The following is a 21,925-nucleotide window of genomic DNA, read 5'->3' on the forward strand; positions in this document are numbered from 1 at the left end:
GCGGCTGGGTCCTCAGGTGGGGCACAGGGTCGGGGGCGTCAGGTGGGGGCGACGTTTCCAGGAGAGCGGAAGCCTCTCCCTTCCAGGCTGTACCGAGCAGCAATTCCCGAGATCTCCAGAGATGTTTAAATTACTGGCCATGTCATAAATCAGCGGCAGAAACAAGATGAAGCAAGACTCCTGCCTGTTGCTGAGCTGCAAAAGGCTTCATTTATTTACTGCAGTGGCCAAAAGAGCAGGCAGCTGCCACCGCAGTCAAAAAATTAATCGGCTCCCGGCTTGGCTTGTCTGCCCCCCTCCGTAGCCTCTGGGGAATGAAGTGGTGAGATGCGCTTGGGGGCTCTGCACCAAGACTGCCCCCCCCAAAGGAAGGGGGGGCCTTTGGCGGCCCTGCAGCACAGTGCTGGCAGGGCACCCCTGGAGCTTGGGTCAGACCTCTTATCCCACGGGGCAGCAAGGGGGACTTCGGGGACAGAGAGGATGCCATTGGGCCTTGTCCGCACTGGGGCTGACTTCTGGGGGCTCCTGGTGACATGGCCACAGGGGGCGGGGGGGGGGCTGCTTCACAAGCCCTGCAGCAGACCCTGGTGCCCTTCCTCCATGGGCGGGTTAATACCTGGCTCTCTGTACCCTTTTGACTAGCCATAGGATGAATCTGCCAGCACTGTGGGAGCGGGGCCCAAACGCTGCCCGCTTGGAAGGCACCACTGGGCTCACCAGCAGCTCTCGCAGTGCCCACCGAGCTCCCTGCTCATCGGATGAAAGAGGCATCCATTAATATTACTGGAGCATGGGGGGGGGGCTACCTGAAGCAGAAGGTTGTGCCGAGTGCCAACATGATCAAAAAGGCCACGGGCTGCTCATTGTCCACCCACCTTGAGGAGCACCGGGGGCCCAATAGCAGCCATGGCTGGGGTCAAGGACCTCTTTGTGCTGTGCTGAAATTGGAGATTTCTTCAAGGACGGTCTTAGCCCCAGCAGTGTGTTGGGCATGCATAGATGGTCTTCTTTTGCAGAATTCGAACAGGAAGCTGGGTGCCCCTAATCCTGGTGGCCGCCTGGCCATCTGGACCTGTCCGCATGGATCCCCCACAGCTTTTCGGAGGGCCACTTGCTGCCTTGACCTCCTGGACCCCCTTGTCTTTCATTCCACCTTCTGGTCGTCAATATTCGACCAGATTTTTCACATGTCATTTTTATTTTTATAAGGGCTGCTCATTTTTTATTATTTTGAACCTTCCCCCCCCCCCAGCTCCACTCTTACAGCTGATCTTGTTCACTGCACAGGGTCCTCAGAAGCACAACCAACTATTCTGACACTCCCGTTAACCTTAACATGTTCCAGATCTACACAATCGAAGGCCTGGCTGTGAGTGATCAATTCAAAAGCAAAGATGGACCCTTCTCCATCTCTGGCTCTCCTCTCCACTGCCACTGGGGGCCGGCTGCTCTCTGCCTTTTCTGGGGCAGACTGTCCCCCTGGGGTTTCTCTCCCCACGTCTTCTGCCCTCCCCAGTCCTTCTTGTGTTCATCCGCTTCCTTTCAGGACCACTTGCCCCCACCCCCTTTTTCCCAGGGAAGGGTGTGGATGCCGGCTCCCAACGTAAGGAGGTCTGGGACCACAGACAACAGCCTCCTTTCATTTCTCCAGGGGGGGATGATTTGCCCTCTGCTTTCTCCCCCACGCCTCCTAAAAGCTGCAGACCATTTGGAAGCAGACGGTGGCAACTTGGCTCAGGGCCAGATGGGCTGCTCCCTCCTGGCCTGGTCTGTCCAGAAGGACTTTCTGGGTGGTAGACTTACCAGGCTGACGTGGAAGAGATGGATTATGAACAGCCCTTTTAATTCGGGCTCAGGCCTAAAGCTGGCCTTGCCCTCAACTGGCCACTCTGTGGGACTCGCCAGAGCTGCCCTTTGGTCTTGGCTCCCCCCCCCCATAGGGCACCTTTCAGGGCAACCATGGTGGGATTTATTAGCCGTGTTCTCCTCTTTGGGGAGGGGGGTGCTGTTTGTATGGAGCAATTTCTAAATCTGGCACCCCACAGGTTCTACCTGCCCTCCAGGCAACTGGGGCTCTCCAAGAAACTGCTGAAGAAGGATATTGAGGCCTCTGGACATTATCAATACATGGATGCCTCCCGGTGGTGTTTCTCTTCTCTCTGGGAGCAGAGAAGAGTGCCCGAGTGCCAGACAGCTGCTTAAGACTCCGTAATGGATGGGATGATGGTTGACAGGCTCAGACTGGACACAGGCACCGAACTCTATTGGGAAGAAGCTCCTTGGACAGGCTGAACTGTGTCCAGCTTGGGATTGCCCTCGTGCTGTGGGAATGAGGGGACTTTTAAGGGAAGCTAAAAAAAGCCAAGGGAAGCCATCCCAGTGCAGGAGAGCTGAAGGCCCTGACAAGATGAGCCAGCTTCATTCCTGCTTTTTTCTCAGGGGAAATTGGGGCACCAACCATTGGGTGGGGTTGTCTGGCCCTCGGTTTCCGTGGCCTGATGGACTTGGGGAGTGGGGCGGAGGGGAGTAGGCATCTGTGGGGCTGCAGGCCCATTAGGAAAACTTGCATTCTGGTCTTAGTAAATTAGAGTCCAATGCTTTCCCAAAAAAATAATCCACTGATCTTTGGGAAGGAGCATTTGCCCTCTCTTTCGTTTCTTGAAAAGGAACTTTCTGAAAACCCGCCTGGCTGGATTCGCAGGTCCCTGGGGCTGGGGGCCCTGCTGATGAAAGAGGCACTTTGAGTCACAGGGTGGAGGGTCCAGGAAGCCACCAGCTCAAACCTGCCCCTGCTGTGCTTTTCAGGGGAGTCCCAGGCTCTTTTTCCTCCTGGCCTATTTGGCAGGACAGAGCAGAAAACCGACCGGCCAGGGGAAGAACTGCAAAGAGTCAGGAGCAAGGTCCTAGGTGGGGGAGGAGGAAATGGGACTACGGAGCCCCTCCTCCCCACTTACCGCAATAGGGGAAGATGAAAGGAGCACCAGCCTGGGGGGCTCCTGGGGCACGGCCTAATCCCGCTCGCCTGCCAGGGCCAGCTCTTTGCCCCACCCAACAGTGGGATGCAGGCCTGGTCCATTTCTGCCCCCAAAGCCTGGGGCTGCCCAACTCCACAGTCCGGAGGCTTCCAGTGACCAGCAGCAGCTGAGCAAAGGGCGGCACAGGGCTGGCCCAACGGAGCGCAGCGGTGACTGGCATCTGCAGGCCGAGGGAAGCGGCCAGGCGGGGACTGGGCCTGCTGCTCCTTTCTGTCTGGGCGCTTCCGTGGATCCTGCGCAGCCCCCTGGATGCGGGGCTCGGAGGCGCCCGGTTCGGGCCAAGCTGCTGGCCGCCAGTCCCCTCCAGGGGGCGCTACCGGTGCCAGCCCTCTCCGCTCTTCGGGAAGCGGGGAGGCAGCCCAGGCCTGCCGGTCCTGGCAGGGACAGCAACGGAGGGAAGTTGGGGAGGGCTCTGCCGTTTGCCCATTCCGGGCACAAGTCGCGTCGGGCACGGTGCTTCTGCAGCTGCCACCGCACTTTGCACGAGCCCCGAAACACGTCGCCCGTCTCCGCTTCCCGCGATGCCAGCAGCCCCGCCCCCTCAAGGTTGCCTGCGCCGGGTTGGCGGAGCTCGAGGCGGCGAGGAGGGGGGGCGGTCGGGGGCGGGGCCTTCCCCTTGCCAGCCTTTCAGGAGGCGGCCAGCCGGCCGGCCGGCGTCACCACCCGAGCTGCCTCCGCCGCCGCCCGTTGCGTCCTGCCGGGCCCCGCCCCGCCGCCCCCGCCCCGCCTCGACCCCGGCNGGTGCAGGCGGCGGTTCGGAGCAGCTCCGCCGCCGCCGCCGCGCAGGTAGCCGCCATCAGCCCTCCCGCCGCCGCCACCGTCTCCGGGCGACCTGCCGAAAGCCCCGGCGGCGGCGACGCCAGCACCCCCGCCGCCCAGCTGGCGGACGCCACGGCCACGCCGGCCTGTGGGGAGAAGCGGCTGCCGCAGGCGCTGATCATCGGGGTGAAGAAGGGGGGCACCCGCGCCCTGCTGGAGGCGCTCCGGGCGCATCCCGACGTCCGCGCCGTGGGCACCGAGCCGCACTTCTTCGACCGCAACTACGGACACGGCCTCGACTGGTACAGGTGAGGCGGCGGGGGGGGGGCTGTCGGGGCGCGCAGGCACCGAGCTCCGCGGCTCCGGGTGCCTCCCTGCCGGGATCGCGGCGCGCGGGGGCTGCTCGGGCCGTTCAAGCGCCGCCGCTTCCTCCGCCCGCAGCAGGAGCCGCGTGGCGCCCCCGCCTTCCCGCAGGTGTGCAAGTTGCCCGCCGGTCTGGACAGCCGCCCGGCCCGGAGGTCGCGAGGCTGCCCGGCTCGCCCGCTTTCGCCCGCGAGCGGCGGCTGGTGGCTCGGGGAGCGCCGCGGAGCGCCGACTCTAGCCCGGCAGCCGCCTCGCGCTCCCCAGGCGCCCGCCCAGGTACCCGGGTGCGGGCTGGAGGCGGCCGGGGGCGCGGGGTGCGGGCGAGAACCGGGGTGCTGGGCGGGGCGGGGGCTGCGGTGGGGCTGGGATCGGCCGCCTGGGAGGGCGCAGCCCCGGGTGGGGAGGACGCGTTTGCTTTCCTGCCCCGAGGAGCCTCTTCGGATCTTAAGGCGCCGTAGAGGGAGCTGCTGTGTGTATGTGTGGGGGGGGGGGGAGCAGGCAAAACTCGAGGCTGTGGAGCCACCCTGGCCGCTTTGGGACAGACTCCCCCCTCCCCCCGCCACTTGATGCCTTTGCCCACCGCTCGGAAATCTTACCCTTTGCAGAGTGGCTGCTGCTTGGCTTCGCGGCGCTCTGTCGCCCGGCTTCAGCCCTGAAGAAAACGCGTGCCTCTTCCCGGATTCCCGGGGGATTCCAGAGCAAGCGGTCTGGGTCGGAAGGTGTCATCTCGGGGGTGGTGGTGGTGGCAGCTGTTGGAAAAGGCTGGCCGGGTCCCATGTGTGCAAAAGGAGCCCGTGGAGGACCCCGGCTGCACAAGGGTCTCTGGCCCTCCCGAAGTTGCATGGGAGAGGAGCCACGGGGGCCCTGAAAGCTGAGGAAGGAGGGGGAATCCCAGGAGACCCTCCTTCCTGGAGGAGGAAGGGGAGGGGGATTGTCTGCATCCTTATGCCTTCTGAAATGAGCAGAGGGTTGGACTAGAAGGCCCCCAAAATCCCCTCCAGATGTTATTCTGCCTGGGGCACTGCTGAGCAGAGGGGCCCAGAGGGGCTACGTAGGGCTGAGCTTTGTTGGGTGGGTGGCCCAGGGCTGCACCCATCGCTCAGTTGCCTGCTCAGTTTCTGGGCATACCTTTCAGCCCTCCTGAGGGGCACCAGGGAAGAAGTCAGAGGTACCCTAAAAACAGGGGCTTCCCCAGGACCAGGCGGGTGACAAGAGGCAGGAAGAATGTCCTTATCTGCATCCTTACACACTTGCTTCAGACAGCTTTGCTGTGCTTGTGTGTGTTTCTGTGTCAATGTTTCTTACCTAGAGCTTTGGGGTGGGAGAGGCGCCCCTTCATTTTCTGATGTGCAGTTTGCATCTACCCACATCCAGCGTGGCCCAGGGACAAGGGCTTCAAGCCAGGAGCTGCCTAGCCTACCCCATGCAGAGACTGGAGGGCCCAATTCTGTTTCCAGACTTTTTTGCCCTGTGCGGGAGCTGCAGCCAGTGGGTGCTGCATGGAGAGGCTGCTGGCCATCCCTGTGACACTCTTTCTGCTTTTGGTGTGGTTTCTGTCTCTCATGTGGCTTAGCCTGACTGCCTTGGCTTCCCTGCAGTGGGGCTCTGTGCTTTTGGTGCACTTGGGACTAGAAGCCAGCCGTGGGCTGGTCCTGTGCCCCCTGGCAAGCCCCCCATTCTTCGACATTGCCCTAGCATGGGGATTCTCCTCTGGTTGTGGTCTTGCTGCCTGGAGTGCTTAACCTTAGCCCAGCCCTGTGATTTGGGGCTGTGACTTTCTGGGGGAGCATTGAGCACCCAGAAGTCGCTTTCTTTATGCAGCTGACCACCCCTTCTCTCCTGGCTTCTGCGAAGTGGGTCAGGAAAGTCCAGGGCATTTCGCATTGAGTGAAGGCTCCAATGTGACTGAGATGACCCGGGATTCTAGGAAAGGGATTGCCAGTGACTCTGTCCAGCCAGTTCAGCAAATTTGGGAGGCCTGGTTCAACTGCTGCCCAGTGTAGGACTCTACAGCTCCAGCCTCTGCCACAGATGGCCATCCAGTGCCAGTGAAGGAGAGCCCGGCCATCCCATCCCAGGGCAGTTGCTTCATTGGTCAACAGCCGGGCCTGTTTCTTGCCTTCCGCCCAGGCAGCTCCCCCTCCCCTGCTTTGGCTAATGCCAGCAAAACGGGTGGCCGAGGGGCCTCTCTGCCATGAGTGGAGGCTTCCTACAAAAGCAGCTCTCTCTCGGCTGGTTTTCTGCTGGCCCTTTGGCTCCAGTTGAATTGCCAGCTCTGTGGTTTCAAAACTCAAGCATTTGTTCCACTCTGACGTTTGCTCTGAGCGGTGTGTCTGTGCGTGGGTGTGCATGCCCAGTTAATGGCTCACACAGCAAGAGGTGACACTGCTCATTCTGGCTTCGCTTCGGCCCTTCGTGGCCTCTTAAGGTTACGTGCTTCGGAAGACGTGGGCACGTAAGCTGCGGTGGGGCTGGGGTGGGCCAAAATCCCTGCAAGATTCCCACAGCTTTGCTACTCAGGCACTGCTTCTCAGCCAAGGGGAGGGTCAGACTTGGCTTTGGAGACCAGCGTGGCTATCCGGGATGTCCGTGGGCTTTGTGCTGCCCCTCGAGACACAGGAGGCAGGATTGCTGTAAAAGGCTGCCTGGAAAGCCGGCAGGGAAAACGTTGGGGAGCCGCCTGGCCCAGAAGCCTTTCGCTGCTGAAAAGGACATGCCCGAGGTGGGGATGCCGAGCAACCTGTTTGGGGAGGGGGCAGGCAGGGCAGCTGGGAGTAACGACCAACCGACTGACCCAGGCTGGGAGAAGAGAGAGAGGGGAGTTGAGGGAGAATGCCTGGCCTGACTGCTGCCCCCTCAACGCAACACACAACCTCCTGAACCACAAATGCATCTAATCACTCTCATCTTGGAATGCTGTGCAGTTGCAACGCTGGGTTTATGACTGGCTTGGCCGAGTGGGTCACATAAGCGCAGCCTTCATTGAAAACTGGGGGCCAGAAAATGGGGAGAGAGACGGGGAGAGCTTTCTCTCGCTCTCAGATCATCCAGAAAAAAATGATTGTCGGAAGGACCCCTCCCTTCGTCCACCCATTTACTCTGCATCGAGTTAAATTCTGGTGCCCACGTCTGCCAGACCTTTCACCAGGAACAGACCACAGATGGGTGCAGCTGAGGGGTGGGTGCTTCCAGGCCACAGGAAAGCAAGCTGTGGCCTCCTTGCTCCTTGTGGCCTCCCCTGGCCACGGGGCTGGCTCCTCTGGCCCAGCTCAGTGGAATTGCCACTTTCTGGGGGTTCTGGTGATTTGGGGGGCTTGACCTAGGCGAGCTCTTGTCACTCCCATCCTTAAAATTGAGCCCTGCCACACCCAGCCGGGTTCTGGAGTTTGTGAGCTTTTACCTCTAGGCTCTGGTGAGGCGATGGGGGTGGTAGCTGCTGCCAACTTCTTGGAACCCCTGGCATTGGCAATAAAGCAGCGCATGGTGGAGGCAGGGGGGGCAGCTTTATTGCCTCGGGTGCTGCACGCAGGTTAGCGTGTTCAGCTCCTCTGCAGTTAAATGAGTTGAGATACATCTGGGTGTCTCCTGACTCGTGCATTGAGTTTTGGAGAGGAAGCGGCAGGATTCAGTGGCAGCCAGCTGCTTCTGGGGCAGACCAGGGGGTCAGTCTGACAAAAGCAGCATTGAACTGCGAGCTCTGCCCCTCTCCTGCGAGTGTCATGCTGTCACACGCAGGGCCTTAACAAAAGATCCTGGGGACGCCGCTGGCAACCTCTTACTTCCTAATTCACCAAGGTGATTCTCTGATTCTCCAGGTGAGGACAGCAGCAGCAGCCGCCGCCATCACCACCATCAAAATTTGCAGCACTTTGAATGTGCCGGAAAGGCATACAAAGTACAAAGAACTAGCCTCACAAAAACGAGGAGCAGCACAAAGAGCGTTTGAGCGATGTCTGCAGGCAAGAGGAAGGCAGAATGCCTGGGCTGCTGTGTGGCTCTGCTCCTCTCCCTAGAGAGGGGTGGAGTTGGCTTCAGAAAGAGGGGGCGGGCGGGGCGGGGGGGGAGAGCAGGAGGTCTGAGATAAGTCCTGTTCACTTGATGTTGGTACTGGGCAAAATCCGGGGACAAATTATTAAGCAGTCAGCATTTGGAAAATAAGGCTATTACTTAGCAGATGTCAGCATGGATTTATCAAGAACAAATCGTGACAAATTATATTTGCTACTGAGAGTTCAGTTGACCACAGGAGAATTGTGGACGTGGTGAGTAAAGAAGTTTCTTGCGGGTTTTTGATACAGAAACTGGCAAAATGTTGCTGGACCCAGAGCTGTCTGAACAATTGTGCCGTCGTGTGGCTCTGTGAGGCTCTGTTTTGGGCCATGGGCTCTTCCACATATTTACAAATGGCCTGGAAGAGGCATTACACAATATTTGCAGCCAACACAAAGGTGGGGGAGTTCCAGTAGAAGAAAAATCTATAGCACAGGGTTGAACTGTGAAGATAGAGAAGAAAATTTCTCAGGACGCAGTCAGCGCTCAGGAGGGTCCTGACAGGCTGCAACAAGAAGGCAAAGCAGGCGGGGGGTGGGGGTGGGGGGGTGTCAACAGGGACAAATGCAGCATCTTTCCAACCCAAGTAGAGAGCAGTGCAGCTGCAGAAGAAAAAAGTGGGTGCAATCTGAGGCACCTTCTGTGTGTCTAAGGCAGGGGTGTCAAACTCCATTTCATTGAGGGCTGTATCAGCATTGCAGTTGCCCTTGGGGGGGGCGGGTGTGTGTGGCCGGGGTGGGTGTGGCCTACTGGGTGGGCGTGGATGGAGTGGGTGTGGCCTACTGGGTGGGCATGGCCAGCTCTACATCATTCGCGTCAAGGGTGCCTGTGGGGGGCTGGGCAGGAGTGGGACAGATCTGAGGGTCTCTGGCAGAAGGGGGTGGGACCGGGGCAAGCGCCAAGGCATGGTCCATTTCTTCATTCTTCACAAAGGATGATACCTCCCCAGCATGCACCCAGGGGCTGGTTCCTCACTGTTCCCAGACGGCCTTGTGGAGCTAAGACTGAATGCATTTCAGCATAGATGGCCACCACAAAATTGTACATTGGCTCCTGGCTGGCCTGGGCCAGGGCCAAGGCAGCGGGGGCCGTTCCTTCACTGTTTCCAGGATGGCTTCGCGGGCCACATGAAACCACTTCGTGGGCCGCATCTGGGCCCCGGGCCTTGTGTTTGACATGTCTGGTCTAAGGCAAGTGCAGTCAGAGGGGCTCTCTATTTTACCTTGGTCGGGCTGTGCGTAGGATATGGTGTCCAGCTCTGGGCAGTGGTCAGGGGCTTAGTGGAGGATGTCCTGGGAGTCACAAAGATGATCTGGGGCCTGGAAGGGCGATGTGGAAGTTCTGGGTCTCTTTAGCCTGAAGACGAGAACTCTGTAGACAGGAAATAATTGTCCAGACTCGTTTAGAAGATGAAGAAACCAGGGCTTTATGAAAGAAAGAGTGATTTTGTGTTGGCTATAAAAGCTGTTTGCCAGTGGGACCTAACCTCAGGAGGTGGTGGGCTGTTTTTCCTTGGGGTGTCTAGAGAAGTGCTGTTTGGGTGCCCCCCCCAGAAAGCCTTCCTTAGCTAGAGTTCAGTTGATACCCCTGCTGGGATTTTGGCTGAAGCCGTCACCAAGGATGTCCCAGGCCACGTCCCGCCTCCTTTTCTCGTAGTTATTATACTGTGCACTTCAGCAGAAATTTCATGGCTCCAGGGCTGGTGAGGTTCATCTGGGACAATTCCTACTGCTTGTATATAGCGGTAATTTCTTTCAAATGATTTTTGCTTGGAGAGGTTTCCATGAATTTAGAAGGCCTGGGGTATGAATAAGCAGCCAAAGGCCTAGTATGAAGAAGTGGGAAGGGAGACAGATCAACAGTTCACTGTAGGTATTACATTCTGGTAGCTTTACTTATCTACAGTAATCCTGGGAACCTGCTTTTGTGATTGATTACGTGCAGTCCCAGCGGACCATAAAGCTTCCTTGGCTTTTCATTTTCCTGTCCAGCAGCTCTCTGAAGTTGTAACCTTCATCCCGCTGTGCTCTCAGTAGGAGCTGCAGGTGGAATTCTGAGGTAGACTGCAGGATTTGTTTTGAGTGCTCAGTTCCCCAGAAATCCCACTCGACCCACCCCCACGTTTCCCCGGAACTGGGAGAGTGAGAAGCGGAGCCCCTCGGCTGACCGTTGCAACTGCTGGGTGGTGGGGGGAGTCGGGGCTCCTCGCAGGGAGGCAGGAGGGCTGGTTGGTTTCCACGGCTGCTGGAGAGCTGCCCCTCCCTCCCTTTCTCCAGCCCCCCAGCAGCCCTGTGGCCTTCAGTGGCTGTCATTCGTGGCCTCAGGCCCCACTGAAAGAGCCCCTGGGTAGTGCAGACCCCAAGCTGCCCTGAAGGGGAGGTTGGGAGAAGCAGCCCTGGACGCTTCCCTGGCTTCCTTCCAGATGTGCTGTGTGCAGAGGCTGCCCTCCCCCCCCCGCATTCACCTCTGCCCAGGAGTGAAAGTGAGGCTGGTTGGAGAAGGAGGAATGGGCAATATTTAGAGGCCCCGTGTGATGTTGCTCCTGACATTCGCCACGGTGGGAATCTGGAAAAGGTCAGGCAGCATCTGCAGTCCTGGCCGTCCCTTCCCAGCTGATCTTCCCTGAAAGGAGCCCTCGGCTTCCTGTGCAGGGCGGTCGAGAGAATGCAGCCTTCGGAGTGGCTTGATTCCTTTGTTCAGAATTATTGATTACATTTTAATAGGGAGTTGTGCCTTTAATTTAATTGGCTTTGCATTTTATTCTTTTGGCTTGAGGCCTCCCAGGTGCTGCTCTGGTGGAGAAATGGGGTAAAAGTGCGGCCCTTAAGAGCCGGGCGAAACCGCGGCCATTGCCTTGCTTCTCGCAGGCATGTGGGGTGAGGAGGGGGCTCCTCCCAAGGCAGCACCTCACCCCCCCTTCCTTGGCTCTGCTGCCAGGACCCAAGGTGGAAGGGTGACCTCCTGCACAGTTGCTTTTCATCCCTACCTGCTGGGTGGGTTCAGTGGGACCCCAGGAAACCCTGAAAGTCCACGGTGGGCTGGTCTGGGATCACGTTTTTGCTGCTTGGACCAGATTTTCTTCTCATCTGGCACTCTATAGAAGTTGTGGATCACACTGTTCCTGATGCACTTGTCCAAGAGACCGAGGAAGTCTGGAAGAACTGCAGGCCTTAGGCCACGGCTGTCAAACTCACCGCGTCACATGACGTATCGTGGCTTTTTTTGCATTGCCGGAGCTGGGGTGGGCGCGGCCTCCGTATGAAGCAACCGGCCCACGGCCCGGCAGTTTTACACCCTTGCCTTAGACCCTTTGGATGTGCTGTGTTCTGCAAACCTCAGGACTCGTTTGGCCTGGCAGGGCCAGAAACCTGAGAAGACCTTTGTGGCTGTGATGGTCTACTCAGCAGAGGTTGAGACCTTCACTACCGGTATTCTGTTCCTTGGAGACAATCCAGTCTGTTCCTCCCTATTGCCTGCTCCCCCCAGGGTGTCTTTGTGGGCTGCGTAACTCTAGACATCTTAAAGCCGTATTTGTGAGGCTTTGCCGGATCCTCCTCCTATAAGCGTCTTTGCACTAAAAATAATGTCAGACTGGAGCCTGGGTTTTCTAGGCAGGAAATTGCTTCTTGGTTCTGGAACCTTTTTATTGGTGTTTGAGCTGTGGCTGACAGGAAGGCTATTGCTGAGGCCTCTGGCCCATAAACAGAGTCCTTGGTGCTACTTGGTGCTACTGCCCAGCGTGGGCCTTGCTCTTCGTCAGTACGTTGGGGTTGAAAGTGTGTGTATGTGTGTGTGTGTGTGTGTGTGTGTGTGTGTGTGTGTGTGTGCATGTGAGAGAGGGAGAGGGAGAGAGAGAGGAATGCATTGCAAAAGCTTGGTGAGCAGAGTGGGCCTTACTGCTTTTTATTTCCAAGCTTGGCAGTTTTATTCACTGATTCATTTTATGTCATATGTAAAAAAAGAAAGAGAGAGGGAGAGAGAAAATCCTTTTAAATATGCAGTGTTTGAGAGCTGGAGAAAGAGCGTGTATATTTGAGAGAAATTAGCTGTTTTTCCTTCTGTGCGTGAAAGCGTCCAACTTAGAGAAAGCATCATCGTCCCGCCTCATGTCAGTTTTTACATGCTGCCGGCGTTGAGGATGGGTCATAAACTCCTGGGCTCTTTATGACTTCAGCTATTACTAACACCACCGCCCTTATATAGCTGAAAGCATTTACCTTGACAAAGTGTCCTGTGAATTCTTTAAAAAAATTGCAATATAAACAGAAGACTATACCTTAAATTAATGTTCACCTCCAAGGTTACAGGATGGGTAGGTGGATGAGATGAATAAGATGAGCATGGACATTATTTGAGGAGTGAAGTATGGGAAGGAAGGCCAGGGGGAGCTTGGGGCTGATGCAAACTCTTGAGCAAAGGGGAGGTGGCCAAAGAGATGTGTGGCTCCACAAATGAACAGCCGGTGGACAGTCCCTGAGTACATCCTCTGCAGCTGGGGAAGTCTTATTATCTCAACATGAGCTTCTGAGTATTCAAGCTGGATCAGAGGCCAGCAGTCAAGTTAGTTTGCTCAGCTGGAGTGACCTTCCACTTGGCCTTTAGCTTTGTTGAGAGGCTTTCAGGTGCCACTGCTGGATACTGCTGATAGGCCAAAGTTGACCAGTGACCTCATCCCCTCTGGTCTCCCTGTTCATGACCTTCAGTCATCCTGACGATCTGTTCTCATGTTCCAATTGCCCATTGGAAGCAGCCAGGAACAACCTTCCTTGAGAAGTTTGTTTTATTGCCAGTGGCTTTGCACTACTCTAGAAAAAAGTCATTCATATTTTCAAACCCTGAGAACATCATATTGGATGAGTACAGTACATCCTGTTGAAATAAGGCCCAGTCAAAGACTACCTTCAGCAGTCATAAAATATGATAATTGATCCTAGCTACATGGAACATCTCTTTGGTTTCCTGTAAATTTCTAGATACAAGTCAAAATGCCCTGTCTGATCCATAAAATGATGGCAGCTGTTGCCCAATTAATCTATGCAGCTAATCCAAAATCTGAAGTTCTTTTCTGGATGCCCCCGTCTTCAGAGACGAAGCGCATGAGATTAGCCTGAGGACCTTCCCTGTAGAGGCAGCCAGCAGGGCAGATCCTCCTCTTGAGAGGCTCTCAGACGCTGAGAGGGAAAAGGAAATATTTCCAAACATGGACATTTCAGTCCACTGTACTTGCGAAAAGGCTTGAGGGTTCTTCAGTTTAGTAATTCTGAGAAACAAATTCAAACAATTCACAGAGACTCTGTCTTAGCGATTTCACTCAAGATCAGGACTGGCAGTTTGCTTATTCAGTTTTTAAGATTCTGTGTCCTGACACCTTTTTCCTGCCATTAAACCTGGTTTATAAATCTCTGTGTAAATCTTGTTTGGGGCTTGACAAAGAGTTGGCTTGCTACGTTTTGAGAGCCATGTTATATTGATCTTCCCTATCTAGATTTCTGATGAACAGAAATACAGCTTTTACTGTTGTGATTAATGTTCATGGTCATGTTTGTTTTATCCTGCTGGCCCTCTATTAATGTCAATCTTTGCAGCAATTTTCAGTTTTTTTCCAGTGCAAGAAGATTGCCTGCCCTTTTTTTTGGCAGAGTTAATGGGTAGCTTACAAGTATCAGGAACACACACACACATCCCTTCTCAACCCAACATTTCTGGATGGCTCATCCCTCACCCCGCAAGCAAGGAATGTTTTTCCATATTGTCAGATGTCTTTTGTAGCAACTTAAACCAGGAACAATAGATCCCAGCGTAGGACCTCGGAGCTCTGACTAGTAAGGGCCATTAGAAAAGAGAGTTGGGATTGTGACCAAAGAATTCCAGCAAGTGCTTTTCATTTTGAATGAGGCCTCTGCACATATGTAATTACTGGCCATGAGAGCTTTCAAGGGTGGCAGACAATTTACTGGTATCAAGAATCTGTTGCATCTTTCCTTAAAATGCAGGTGGGCATCCCATGATAACCTGTGGTTGGAGGTAGAGATGGATATGCGGAGGCTGACAATGACACTCAGCCTCAAGTGATTTTCTAATGTCCCGTTTTTCTCATTCCGGGTCAGTCATAATTCAAAGCATCATCCTGCTTGCTGTGTTTGCCCACAGCTGTCAATTTTCAGAGAACCCGGGGCGTCCTCTTCTCCGGCTGAAGCTGGCTATTCGTTGCAACTCTCTGCTGTGCGTCCATAATTCGAAGCATCGAGATTCCTCTTGTGTGATTTCACCTTTTGTGATGAATTTTGAGTCCATCTGCATAAAGCAGAGCAAAAGGACAGGACTTCCTTTCTTGGGAAAAGGGGCTGCCTGCAGGCTGCGCTTTTCCCTGCTGGCTTCCCGAGAGGACTAGGCAAAACACCAAAGAGAGACGGTGATGGTGGTGGTAAGGATTCTGTTGTGCAAACCTTTTTGTGTGGAAGGAGGATTGCAAAAGAAAATATCACGTTAGAGTTGATGAGCAGGGAGGTGTGGTATGATGAAGTTCCCAGGTTAGGAATGTTTCTAGGGTTTTTTGCCTGCATGCAGAGCCCTAAGACCCCCCTCCCAAAATCTAATTGTAACATTTAAATAGGAGACATAAAAGCTTTTTCGGAAAACCTAAAACAACCTCTTCATGCTCCTTCTGCTAAGAAAACAACACATGCGTGTGTGTGTGTGTGTGTGTGTGTGTGTCCCCCCCCTTTTTCCTGGCCATCTGAAACATCCGATGGGAGCAGAGCCTGCAGGTGCGTCTGTTCAAAATTCATGACGTATCCTCAGTCTGTACTGATCATGGTGGAGTAGGTAACACAAGTACTTCAGGTGTTTGGCACTACATTACCCATACTTCTGAACGTTGACCATGGTGGCGTGGCTTATGGGAGCTAGAATCTAAAATAGCTGAAGAGCACCTGGTATTTTGGAGTACTTTTCTTGTATCTGAGGGGATGGGTGGATAGTTCCGTCCCAGGAGGAGGGAATTAGATCAGCCTGCTCTTCAGAGAAGTCAGATGCTTCCCTTCTGGAAAATTTCCCAACTACGGTATTTGTTGGAGTGTCTACTACATAGATCCAATACTCCCCAAATCCCTGGTTTTGCCCAAGCCTCCTGGTGGGCTCTGGGCGCAGGCTCCCTGACTGGATTTCTGGGCATCCAGCGGGTGGGCTTGGACTGCCAGGCTGCCAACCCTCCATGTGGCAAGTTGGGGAAGAGTCTTCCCCGCAAACTCAGCCAGTCAGACCAATCAGCACATTTGGTTGCTCTTTCTCAGCACCAAGACCCAGATTCTCCCTTCCCCCGGCAGCAGTCCAGACTTTCCCCCACAGCCTTTCAAGGCAGTCTCTGCTGGGCTTCCTGGTCCTGAAGCTGCACAGCTGTTGGCCGCTGCTGCAACCGGGATCTTTGCCTGGGAGCCCATGGCTCTCTGCCTTGGAAACTCTCGGGGTGCCGGCGGTCAAGGAAGAGAACGGGGCTGACTGTGGAGTGTGGCAGCATCTGGGGCTCTGGGCTGCGTTGGGTAATCGGATTTCCCCTCCTTTGTCATTCCCCAAAGATGAGAACTGCTGCCTTCTTAGGGCTGCACACTCACTGAGGTATAGGGGACCATTCAGTGGGCCTGGCATGGAGGAGAGGGGTCCCAAAGAAAGGAGGCCATGGGAGATCCTGTGCCAATCAGCTGCCAGGCTTCCTTCCACCCCCCTTGTCCTGAGGAAGAACACTGTCCCCCCCCCCCCATGGGTCCCTGCATCACGATGGGCTTCGTTGTAGCAGGAAGGAATGGCTGCTGCATCCTCCTGCTCCATCATCTGTTCTGGGACTTAGACCTACAAGTAGATAAGTGAGGGGTCTTCTTCTCCCCCCCCCCCAGGTCAGGGAGAGAATAAGCCTGATGGGGGGAGCTGTTGTCAGGCAGCCTCAGAGAGAAACAGGCCCCTCCTTGCTTAGGGCTGTTAAGCACACCAGCGAGTGGGAAGTGAGCGAGAAAAACTGATGCCACCTTGAAGCTCCAGATGCTGCTTAAAGGCCATAATTGAAGTTTAATCCTGCCTGATGGGGGGGATGCTGATATCCCCCCCCCAGAAACTGGCTCTGGAGGGATCTCTGTCTGTCTGTCTCTCTGTGACACTGGGGGCAAGTGTTCCCCCCTGCTTGGGGGAGGCCAGGAATATTTAAGGAAAGAAGGAATGTTTTGGGGGGGGCATTTGTGATGCTTTGGAGGATTTTAAGAGGAATGAGAACAAAAGGCATCCAACTGCAGCTGTTTCTTCTTTTTCTGTGTTTTCAGAGAGAATAGGTTGGTTCTTAGGAATCCCTATTTTTTAAAAAGATAGAATGGAATTATTTGCTGGCACTCATTACAACCAACTGAGGAATATAATATTATAGTCAGTGACCAAAATTAAATATAATCTTTAAACAATTAGGATACATGGACTATTATTAAGTAAAATAAAACAGTTCTAAAATATACCCAGATAATTTGGTGGATTGCTAAAACTATTAAGCAACCACTAAATTACTAAAAAGAAAAAAGAAAAACAGATAGTCCTCAACATAACCATTCTTCAGCGACCGTTTGAAGTGACAGGGGCACTGAAAAAAGTGATTTATGACTGGCCACACTTGCCACCAAGGCAGCATCCTTGTGTGGTCATGTGATCAGATTTTGGGCACTTGGCAACTGGCATGCCCTGGTGACGGTTGCCGTGTCCCAGGTTCATGTGATCCCCTTTCTGACAAGCAAAGGCGAGGGGGAGGCCAGAATCCCTCTACAACCTGGTTACTAATGGCCTTTCTTTGCTAACTAACTTAAGTGGGGTGGATGACAACAAGAAAGGTTGTAAAATGGGGCAAAATATACTTAACAACTATCTTGCTGAACAACAGAAATTTTGAGCGATTCAATTGTGATCCTAAGTCGTAATACTTACATTTGAATTCAGTAGTGACTAAACTTTTGAACTGCTTAAATGATCAGCAACGTCTGCCTGTATTTGTGTCAGAAGCACCTGCAGAGCTAACCGGAGGCTGCGTCTGTGGTTGAAAGGATTTGTCAGTGACAACACTGTCGCCCACGGGGACGCCTGATTGCCAAAAGTAACACAACATTTCCTGTCCCCAATTAGTAAGGTAGGCAAAAAGGAAGGCATTCCTTCAACTGTGCTGGTGGATAAAGGAGTGCAGGAAGTTCTCGAGTTACAACACTACTGGGAAGAGGCTTGCCGTCTCTTAAGTGGGGCAGTCAACATGTGTGATGTCATGTGGCCATGCCCGTTGCGATGGTAACACCAGGATGCCCGGGTCATTAAATGGGAAGCAGCAGAGTCCCAGGTAAGGTTATTGGGTGCTGGTGTGTGTGTGTGTTGTGTATGGTGGAGCCCTGGGGCCTTCGGTGCAGGCTAGGCGGGGGGAGGGAGCAGGGTGGCCTGCTGCACTAGGAGGCGAGGGGGATTAACGCAGCATCTTGCGACTTTCTCTGCCGGCTTCCCATTGACTTTGCTTGAGGGAAGCTGGTAAGGAAGGTTGCAGGTGGTGATCTTGTGATTGTGACTGTTGTGAGTGCAAGCTGGTTGCCAAGCGCCCAAGTGATCATGTGACTGGGATGGCTTGAAATTTGAGGAATAGTCGTAACTATCACTTGTTCTTCAATGCCATCGCAGCTTCGAATGGTTGCTAAACAAGTGGTCCATAAGCGAGGGCTAACGGTAGTAACTAGGCCTTAAAGACTATTTCAATGCAAAGGGCCACAGAGAAGGGCGTGTGGTTTTGATCCACTCTCCTGCCAGGGGCCTCGCAGGAGATGGCCTTGCCCGGAGAGCCACTAAATCTCTCCCTCTTCTGGAGCTGAAGGTTAGGCACTGAGTCTGGTTGGTTGGCAAACCTCTCTCGGGGTAAGCGGTCTCCCTGGCATGCCTCCAGTTTAGAGTGTTGACGTAGTGTGAAGCCTAGCTGTGGGTCCAACTCAAGGGTCCTCTGTGGTGTTTCTGACAGAGGAAGCGTCCTCATGGCCGGGCCGGGCCAGGCGGGGCTCCACAGGGTCTTAGGTGGGACCTGTCAACAGGGCCCTGGAAGCATAAAGTCAGGGCATCAAGAGGACTTCCAACTGAGCCAGTATTGCACAGGCAAAGGTGGAATCAGAGCAATGTAAATCCATGGAAATGCACCTTGAGTTTTTAAAAAAATTCGGCAACTATCAACTCTAGAGCAGGGTTCCCGGTGGGTGCGAGACGATATTCCAGGGGGTGCGAAAACCTGGGTTTAGAAGTTTCAAAATTATAGTGTATATGCCTAATTCATTTTGAACTTTTGTAAGGGGTGCAAGAATATATCAGAAGCATTCTAGAGGTGTGGGGTATAGAAAAGGTTGGGAACCACTGCTCTAGAGTGAGTGTGGCCAACTAGGATTTCGGAATGGATTTGGTTTAAACCATTATTAATTCACCCGTCAGGATAATTCTGTAACCATCTTTTCCAATAAAACTGCATTATGCTTGTTTGATATAATCTAAATACATTTTCTTTAGCACGGTACTTAAAATGAGATGTAGCTATCAATTCTGGAAGTACATAGTGTATAGAGAAATGATTTAGTCAGATTTTTCTCCAGATTATTTTTCATTAGAAAATGGAAAGTAATCATTGTGTCAAGCCAACTTGTGAGAGATCTAAACAGCACCAGCTCCATTAATTGTTCTCGATGCTTAGAGGATTATTTGTCTGATATGTGTGAGGAGAACAAACATCACTGGCTTTTCAATTGTACTAATAATATTTAGGTTTTTTCAACAGCATTTTTTTTTTAAAAATGATGTTTTAAATTAACTGTTTTATTTATAAACTATGTTTTTTTTCAAGATAAAAAGACGCAACTTCAACTAAGGCAGCACCAGTAATTTCAGCTACTGGTAGCAGGTGGTTGGTAGAGTCTCCCTTTGTCTGTGTCTCTGTCTGTATTCATGGGAAGGGAAGACAAACTTGCTGCTTTTTACCAGGAAGGAATGTCTAAATCCAAAGTTCAGGTGACTCCTGCTATTTTTAAAGCTCCCCTTTAAAAGCGATGCCATTCTCTCTAAAGTCCATCGGGAAGCAACTGTCCTGAAATTTATTACACTCAGAATGAAGGAAGGATGACTGTTTAACACTCAAGGACAAATCTCCAAGAGTTTGGCGTTTCTCTTTAGCTCTGCTGAGAAGGCTGCCCTGATGCTTCTCTCCCTTTTCTCCATGATTTTGGTTCCCAAGTTCTACCCCCCCCCCTCCGCGACTGCAGGGGAGGCATCCCAAGGGGCATGGGGCTTCCTTTGCCCCATCCCTTGCAGGACCCCAAGAGGAGCAGCATGGATGGGGCCGGCTGCCTCTTCCTCCTCTCTTGGTCCATGGCTGAGAGGTGAGCTTGGCTCCCTGCCGGCCCCTTCCCTCCCTCCTTGCTCTGGGTCTCCTTACAGAAACAAGGGGAGAAAGACTTGCGCAGGGCTCGGTGTACAAAATCATGCCTGGTGCGGAAAAAGTGGACAAGAAGAGGACATTTGCTCCTTCCCCAAATACTGGAACAAAAGTCACCCAATGCAGCTGAATCTTGGAAGAATTGGGAGGAAGAGGGTTGTTGTTGTTGTTTTTTACACAACTCGTAATTCAGCTTTGGGATTCATTGCCACATGATGTGGTGCTGGCGAGTGTGGCTGGCTTCAGAAAGGCTCCGGCCGATTCACAGAAGTCCCGGGGATCTATGGCTGTTAGCCTTGATGGTCGTGGGGCTGCCTCTGAAGGCCATCTGCCAGGAGACCGGTGGGCTTCCTTGGAGGGCCCTGTGAGGACAGACAGCTGGATGAGATGGGCTGAGAATCCCACCCAGTAGGTACCACTCCCGAGTGAGGGTCTCCTAAAGGAGCTGGCTTGAGTGCCCGGAGGCAGGGAGAGAGGCAGTTCCCCCAAACCAAATGGGTAGAGAGATTTTGTATGCACTGAAGGGCAGGGAGGGGAGATGCCTGCAGGGCTCAGCCACGTGGCTTGGGGGGGGGAGAGGAGTTGATGCTCCTTCTGCCCTCCAGGTGCTGCAAGCTGGTTCAGCTTGGCTCTTCAGCTCCTTCCCTGCCTTCTGTTGAGGAAGAAAGTCCAGTTTTATTTGGGGCCCCTCAATTTTATTGGTTATTTTGTTTGTTTAAATTCCTCAACAACTCAAGGCGGCAAACATAGCTAATACTCCTTCCTCCTCCTATTTCCCCCACCACCACCATAAGCCTGTAAGTTGGGTTGGGCTGCTAGAGTGAGGCTTTCATACCCAAGTTGGGACTAGAACTCACCATCTCCTGGGGGTTGGCCCAAAGTCAACCAGCTGATTTTAATGTCCAAGTCAGGACTAGAACTCCTGGTCTCCTGGTTTCTAGGCCAGCACCTTAACCCCTAGGCCAAACTGGCTCTGCCCAGGCGCTGGCCATAAGAACAGCTCATAATAGGGGATTCCAAAGAAGGCATTTGGTTCCATCTGGCCTTTCTTTCAGAAATGCCATACAGGAGTATTTTGGAGGGCTTTGCCATGTCCACTGCGTTAGCTGTGTCTCTTCAAGGAGCTGCATTAAAGGATTTTTGCAACTGGATGGCATTAATAATAATTCCTTGCTTTTTGAAATAAAATCTGACCTTGGACACAGTTACGGCATTACGCATGAAAAAGCTGCAGATGGAGATTAGAAATTCGTTTAGCAGAACAGAGGTCAAATTTCTGTTGTCTTCTGCGCTTGGGGTTCGGCAACCAGCTCAGGGTTTGGCTTTGGAGACCAATGAAGACGCCGGAGCCGGCTTAGGAGACCAAACCCCTGCGAGGAGCCATTGAAGGATTTGGGATGACCAGCGATTATAAGTGGATGAAAGGGGGTCCCGTGCAGGGAGGGCGCGAGAAAGACTCAGTTGCCGAGATTCGGGTTGGGAGGAATTCCTGATGGTAAATGAGGGAACCGTTTCCTCTACATCGGAGCCTTTCAGATGGTCCCCTCCCTGGGAGGCGTTGGTGTAATGGATCTAGCAGGTCTCTTGCAGTTCGGATTCCTTCTGTTTCGTAAAATTACACCTTTGACTGTTGCTTGTCAATATTTAGGCTTCCCGGCAAAGCAGGCAAGACATTGGGGAGACGGCCCCTGGATTTCTAGCAGCTCAGAATCTGCCTTTCAATCTGGTAGAATGTAACACTCTCTGCATGTGTCCTTAGGACGTTGGCCATTGCACTGCACATGCTTCCTAGTTGGGAGGGGATGGGGGAAATCCAGGCCAACGTGGGTTGGCTTGCAAGGCAATTCTGGGAGAAAAACCATAGCTTACGATAGAATAGAATAGAGCTGGAAGGGACCTTAGAGGTCTTCTAGTCCAGCCCCCTGCTCAAGCAGGAGAACTTATATCAGGGGTAGGCAACCTTGGCTCTTTTATGACTCGTGGACTTCAACTCCCAGAATTCCTGAGCCAGCCACGCTGAGGGAAAAGGGAGAGGTTTCCAAGCTGAGCCTTGCTGGCTCAGGAATTCTGGGAGTTGAAGTCCACAAGTCATAAAAGAGCCAAGGTTGCCTACCCCTGACCTATACCATCTCAGACAAGTGAATGTCTAGCCCATGGGTCGGCAACCTTAAAGACTCAAAGAGCCATTTGGACCCATTTCTCAGAGAAAATAAAAAACCGGGAGCCACAAAACCCTGCTGCTTACCCCCCCCCC

General features: G+C 53.5%; 1 protein-coding gene across 1 annotated transcript in view; it reads left to right on the forward strand.

The window, feature by feature from the left end:
- The first annotated feature begins 3,284 nt into the window (after positions 1 to 3,284).
- The window catches only part of LOC107302605 (heparan sulfate glucosamine 3-O-sulfotransferase 2-like), an 89,517-nt gene continuing 70,876 nt past the window's right edge, over positions 3,285 to 21,925 (forward strand). The window contains exon 1 of the mRNA XM_015831723.1: positions 3,285 to 4,102. Coding sequence (XP_015687209.1) covers positions 3,285 to 4,102 — 818 coding nt within the window. The remainder of the gene's footprint in view (positions 4,103 to 21,925) is intronic.

The sequence above is a fragment of the Protobothrops mucrosquamatus genome, unplaced genomic scaffold (assembly GCF_001527695.2).
Source record: "Protobothrops mucrosquamatus isolate PMUCROS unplaced genomic scaffold, P.Mucros_1.0 scaffold_278, whole genome shotgun sequence".
Lineage (NCBI taxonomy): Eukaryota > Metazoa > Chordata > Lepidosauria > Squamata > Viperidae > Protobothrops > Protobothrops mucrosquamatus.